This window comes from Mercenaria mercenaria, chromosome 9, assembly GCF_021730395.1.
Source record: "Mercenaria mercenaria strain notata chromosome 9, MADL_Memer_1, whole genome shotgun sequence".
Lineage (NCBI taxonomy): Eukaryota > Metazoa > Mollusca > Bivalvia > Venerida > Veneridae > Mercenaria > Mercenaria mercenaria.
Genome location: NC_069369.1, coordinates 22,135,907 through 22,143,011, shown reverse-complemented (window position 1 = coordinate 22,143,011; position 7,105 = coordinate 22,135,907). Strand labels below are relative to the sequence as shown.

Below are 7,105 nucleotides of genomic sequence, written 5' to 3'. Positions count from 1 at the left end.
CCCGGGGGTCATGATTTGAACAAAGTTTGTAGAAGTCTACCAGGCAATGCTACATGTCAAATATCTAAGCTCTAGGCCTTCTGGGTTTTTTTTAGAAAATCTTGAAGATTTTCCTATGTAAAATCAAGTGACCCCTGGACGGGGTCAATTTTGACCCCGGGGGCCATAATTTGAACAAATTTTGTAGAGGTCTACTAGGCAATGCTACACGTGAAATATCTAAGCTCTAGGCCTTCTGGGGGGTTTTAGAAAATGTTTGAAGATTTTCCTATGTAAAATCAAGTGACCCCTGGGGCGGGGTCAATTTTGACTCCGGGGGTCATGATTTAAAATCATTTTGTAGAGGTCCATTAGGCAATGCTACATGTGAAATATCTAAGCTCTAGGCCTTCTGGTTTATTTTTAGAAAAATTTTGAAGATTTTCCTATGTAAAATCAAGTGACCCCTGGGGCGGGGTCAATTTTGACCCCGGGGTCATGATTTGAACAACTTTAGTAGAGGTCTACTAGGCAATGCTACATGTCAAATATCTAAGCTCTAGGGCCTCTGGTTTTTGAGAAGAAGAGTTTTTAAGATTTTCCTATGTAAAATCAAGTGACCCCTGGGGCGGAGTCAATTTTGATCCCGGGGTCATGATTTGAACAAAGTTGGTAGAGGTCCACTAGGCAATGCTTTACACCAAATATCTAAGCTCTAGGCTTCTGGTTTTTGAGAAGAAGATTTTTAAAAATTTTCCTTTCTGTTGCCATGGCAACCAGAGTTCTGCATGGAATTCAATTCTTTGAATTAATTTTTGTAGAGCTTCACCCAAGGAACATTCCTGTGAAGTTTGGATGAAATTGGCCTAGCGGTTTATGAGGAGATGTCGTTTAAAGTAAAAGTTTACGGACGCCGGACGCCGGACGCCGGACGGTGACTGATCAGAATAGCTCACCCTGAGCCTTTGGCTCTGGTGAGCTTAAAAGCGTGCTTTTGTGTACATATGTCAAATAAATGCCGTAAAATATTATAAATGCTTTAATATTTAGCTACATATATTATGAAGGATTCATGTATGCACATGTATGAGATTTGTCACTAGGGAAAAGATAAGGTGATCTTCAACCTGAAAATCCCTGTCTGCGAAGTATGAATTCAGAATAACACAATTCCTTTAATGTCTATAGCTTTTTCCATAAAGCAGTAAGTCTTAAGAAGCACCTTTATTTTAAGAAAAACAAGCGAAACTAGATGAAGAATTATGAACTATTTTCAAGCCATCAGTTTTAACTCTATATTGCCTTTCTTTTTAAATTAATTGCAGTCTTAAAGGTTGTATAAGCATCTTAAAAATCTAATGCAAGTAACATTTGAAATGTAGATGTACTAACACCAGCAACTTTGGTTTATTCACTCATCAGTAGTATTATCAGTTAGACGCAAACAGGTCATCGAGCTGTAAAATGGCAATTGGTAACAAAAAGTATTAGTATGAATATATAAGAAGTGTGAGGCTTTATTTTTAAGTCAAGTATTAGTCAATGGTATAAGCAAGGTTAGTATTTAGACAGTTATGAAGTACCGTATGTAGATTTTAGTATAAGGTTTATTGCATGTTTATCTATACTGTACATAGATTATAATAAATGATAAAACTTCATTTTTGAAAAGTCTTCATTTCTTTTAAAAGCTTTATATGTAGTATAAAACCCGTCATGTACAAGGGGTCATTAATTGTACCATTTTCAAAGATAAAAACCTGCTTATGGCGTGTTACAATGGAACCATTTTTAGGCCACAATAATTGTTTATTGTGTTTTCAACAACAATTATTTTGAGTAAAAGAAAATATTTTGATTCAGATTATTTTTTTAGAAAGTACTAAAACTGTAAATAAATATATTCGACATTAAAGAGCATTTCTACAAATAGCTTGTCATTTTTTTCTTCTGAAAATGTGCTTATCGAAGTTAAATGCAAAAGTATGAATGACATTGTATAACATTTGTTTAATTTTATCATTTAAATGTTTACCATCATATTCTAAAGACAATTTTGTGTGCTGTTAATGCAATTTGGTTTTTTTTTTTCTTATTAACAATAAATATGTTTATACAAAAACAAAACAAAAAGGAATTAAAGGTTGTTTTTCATGAAAAACGTATGTCTCCCACCACATACCATGCAAAAATTATCAACTGCCACGAATTAACATTCCAGTGATATACACAGCTAGGCTTGGCAGCGTTAACTAGGTCGAAGTTTGGAGGAATTCTAACCAGTGGTATTGGCACAGATCAAAGATTTTGACAACTGAATGTTTATGACTCCGCTGAATATCATTTATTGAGAGCAAGGCGATAATATGCACAACTACACGTCACACTAATATCTCGTAAATTTGGTGAAAATAAGCCTAATAGTATACAGCAAGTAGTGTAAAAACAGTAGAATATGACACATCAAGGGCCATAACTCTGCTGAAATCACTGAACCGAAGCAAGCCGATGATATGTATAACTAAGCGTGGTATTGCTTACTCCTGTAAGGTTTGGTGGAAATCCACCCAGTGGTGTAACAGAAGTTGCCAAAATATCATAATATTTGATAACGGACCATAGCTCCCCTGAAAATCACCGAACCGGAACATGCCAATAATGTTATCAATCTGGATCCATGCTGGTCGCAAAGCCACTATGTTGGTTTTCTCATGGCGCGGCTCAGATAAATCATTGTACTACAAAAAAGGTAAACAAATTTCTCAAGTATGTCGAATTTTCGCTTTTATTTTAGAAGACTTCTCTACGGTAGCCTTGCAAACATTATATCTATTTAGTCCGGCCTTACAGATAAGAGAACTACAACAGAAATATTTCACTTTGTGATAGGAAGGAATTGCGTAACCATGCTGCGTATTTTGTTGGTCATTTTGGCCATAGAATCGACGGTTTTATGCAATCCTGTTAAACGATATGGTAAGACTGCTATAACTAAAATTATGTTTTCTATATTTTCGTTGTTACAGCTTTATTCCGACCGCGGTCCGGTATTGATTTCATCTTTACTTCCGGCTTATATATGGGGTGAATGTCATTTAACAGCTGATTAAAACTGTACATTTTGATTGGTGGATGGAAAAAAATCCACAGGTTTCCGAATTTTTTAAGGGGTGTGCAGGTGCTCTGAGCTGTATTGTTAGACAGTATAAATAAGCTGAAAACAATGCTTAGTTATGTGGACTTTTAGCACTAGTACAGTGTTGAAAACATATCAAAACAGTGATATGTAACAGCTACTTGAAAATGGTGAGTTTTAAAAGGCGATGAACTGTCTAAAAGTGTGGCCCCTACATGCGGCCCTTTTTCCGGATGTCAATCACACGTAAGTTAATTGACAATCGTTTTTAAGAATAATATACATGTTTTATATACCGTTCATTTTTTCATGTAAAGCAAATATTTCTTTCTATGATTTAGTGATGTTCAAATTTCAGAACGTTAAATATCCATCCAATCCTAAAAACTGTATAAACTTAGTTAAATGCTGGGTCAGCATTTGATGTATCCCCTTTAAAGCTGATAAAGGTTAGAATTGTGATCGTTTTAATACAATGGGTATACACTCCTTATATGGCGGAATAAAAGTAATTCTGACATCGTTTATTCATATTATTTAAGAAATAGTAACTCCCCAAACTACGGCCTTCTTGATATATTGTTTCGCATAAGAACGAAAAACTCGGGTTATTCTACGATAAATCACACTTTGGAACTTATTATTTCGATTCTAACACGTCTTACAACTATCAACAGTGATAGAAAAAAAATGGTAACTACTTTTTACGACCGCGCTACTCACCTTGATCGGATGACGTCATTGCACGCGAGTGGTTTATTGCAGAATAACCCGAGATAGATTTTGCTCTACATGTATGTAGGTTAATTGCTTGTCGTGTTAGAATATACAAAGTAGAATGTCCAGCAAAACTTTGCTTGATACAGAGAGCAAAATAAGACTCAAATATGAGGGTGTGAGAATGATAATACGTCTGGGTCTTATTACAAATACTGTGCTTAGTTTGTTAAACAGTTATGTCCATTTTGACTACATTATCCCTCGTCTCCTCGTTAGCAACTGCTCAGTACCTCAACTAAAAACGGAGGCATTTTGACCCCTATTTTCGAATCTATATAAAGTTCAATAGACATTCAGAAAATTACAAACATGCTCCGTTCAAAATTCTAACATTTTGTCGAGTTTTGTAATTTGTTTAATGAAAGTCCTATTTAAATCTATTTTCTTTTGCCAACGATGATTTTCAAATTGTTTATTAAATTATTTTCTGTATTAATATGTGTTTCAGTATTGACAGTGACGTACTGTAACTTAAAGGTTTCATTACTTACAAACTTCAGTCTTCATAGAACGTCTAAAAGTCAAAATAAATCAGCAATTTTATTTTCAAATCGTGTATTATTGACCGTATTTTTTCATTCCAAAGCTATTTCCCTACGAAAACTGCTGTTCTGGTTGTCGTATCCCTCTTTCAATATAAGGATATACCTACAGTTCAGAGTCAATATCAGCTTTGAGTGGTCTATTTCTTCACTAACATGAGACAAATTTGGACACAGTTATACACATAGTTGTTGAATTATGGAGCTCTGCCACCAAACAAGACATTTGCGCCAGAATTAGCTGGAATCTTTTTTTATTTCTATTGGATATGACAGTACACTAAACTAACTTAAGGAGCGAAGTTACTTATTATTTGATTCCGATGAAAATTTTACTGAATATAACTGAAATGTCAATCTTTACAGCTGTTTTGGAATGCCTTTACTTACATGAAAAGATAAACAAATGCAAAAAGCGGCTAACATGCTTTGTGCTAAGGGACGCAACAGATAACACTTAATCTGACTATGTTAAATAGCTACAACTATCTAAATTACAAAAGCAAACATTTTTGGGAATTCAGTCCTCTTGTTAGTCGGAGTATTTTCTACAAAAATATAGACCTTACATTAAAGTACCTTATTTACCTTTTTCCAGTACCACATTTTGCTGATGGTAACCGAGTAACAACTGTTACAAGTCATTCTATTAATGAAGCTTCCGGTTTATGTGCGAGCAGAATTCATAAAGATGTGTTGTACACACATAACGACTCTGGTGATACTCATAGGATATTTGCATTCAGGTCAGTAAATACCTTAACCCTTACCCTGCTATATTTCTATAATGGACTGGACCATCTTTCAATTTGGACAGTACCACTTATTATTCAAAGGGGTTTTCACTGAAAATTTACTGACTGAATAGCGAACAGTGCAGAACCATGATCAGACTGCACGGATGTGCAGGCTGATCTTGGTCTGCACTGGTCGCAAAGGCATAATCATCTGCCGCCAGCAGGCTAAGGGTTAATAAGTATTTTAGCCCACATCAGTAACTGCAGTGATTGCCGGATTATATTTGACCACCCAACTTGTTTTGGAAGTCAAGCAAAAGTTTAACTTCAGTGGAAACCCATTATAACTACAATATGCTAATTTTCTATATAATCAAAGTCACTCATAGAATGTCAAAATTTATTTCCTATATACAGTCAAACCTGTGTTAAAGACCACCTTTGAACAGAGACCACGTGGTCTTTTGTTTCCCATTTTAACATTAACAGTGTATTTTAACCTGTGAATAAAGACCACCTCCCAGTAAAGACCACATTTTGGCTCTCCCAAGGGTGGTCTTTATAGACAGGTTTGTACTTAGTTTCGACAGTCTTTATTACCGTTACAATAATTATTGCAGATATAAACTTTATGAAACGAATGAATGTGTGTAAAATACCAAAAGAAGGATTTACTGAAATGAAAAATGAAAAGTTTTTTACAGTTTATATTGAACCTGTGAATATTTCAAAATTTATTCAGCACCACAACTGGTCATCGTATTGGCACGATTATAATTGATGGTGCACATGCACAGGACTGGGAAGATATCGCATGTGGACCATGTCCAGGGGGTTCCGGACACTGTATCTACATTGCCGACACCGGAGGTAATGCAGGTGGAGACGCTAATACTATATATAGAATAAGGGAGCCGTCTCAAATACACAACGAAATGCATGTCCAATTAGACTCTACATTACAGTTCAGGTATTTAAGTTTGCAAAATAGGTGAACAAAGTATTCCTAATCAGCTTGTGGTTATTCCATTTTTTATAGCTACACATCACATAGGTTTATATGAGCCGTGCCATGAGAAAACCAACATAGTGGGTTTGCCACCAGCATGGATCCAGACCAGCCTGCGCATCCGCGCAGTCTGGTCAGGCTCCATGCTGTTCGCTTTTAAAGCCTATTGGAATTGGAGAAACTGTTAGCGAACAGCATGGATCCTGACCAGACTGCGCGGATGGATCCATGGATCCATGCTGGTCGCAAAGCCACTATGTTGGTTTTCTCATGGCACGGCTCATATATCTATTTTGTGTATATTTTATCATGTGTACATCCATACATATTCACTGTTACAAGTTTACGGTTTCAGAGGAGGTAGTCGTGCTTTTTCTATTGGATTGTTGTGTTTGTTTTTCAGCTACTAGAACACGTTAGAATATGGTTGGCTACACATTGGCCCTTATAGATTTATATATACGCTCTTGTTCCCGACACCTGTCGTTCCTCTTTTTAGTTGTTATGTGTTACTTGATATTATTTATTTCTGACTGATGCATAATATTTTTTTAACTTATTTAACTGAAAAGAATAAATACCATGCTTGTAAATACATCATGTCGTCTGTTTTCATGATTGACCTTAGTGCATTCTGATATGATTGAAAACTCTTGTAGTTTAATACATGCATAATTTCTAGCATGAATGTGTCTTTATGCCCCCTTCGAAGAAGTAGGGTTATGTTGCTTAGCAGATGTTGGTCGGTCGGTCGGTATGTAGACCAATCATTTTTCGGATGACAACTCAAGAACGCTTAGGCCTAGGATCATGAAAGTTGATAGAGAGGTTGGTCATAACCAGCAGATGATTTCTACTGATTTTGAAATCAGTAGGTCAAAGGTCAAGGCTACAGTGACCCCAAACAGTTCAACGATTTCCG

The 7,105-nt window shown here is 35.8% G+C and overlaps 1 protein-coding gene across 1 annotated transcript; it reads left to right on the top strand.

Annotated features, from left to right (window-relative positions):
- The first annotated feature begins 2,816 nt into the window (after nt 1-2,816).
- On the top strand, nt 2,817-6,593 carry LOC128559230 (uncharacterized). The gene is made up of 4 exons (XM_053550453.1): nt 2,817-2,955; nt 5,036-5,183; nt 5,917-6,144; nt 6,587-6,593. Exons 1-4 carry the CDS (start codon nt 2,886-2,888, stop codon nt 6,591-6,593), a joined length of 453 nt encoding a protein of 150 aa, XP_053406428.1. The 5' UTR covers nt 2,817-2,885.
- Nucleotides 6,594-7,105: the final 512 nt, after the last annotated feature.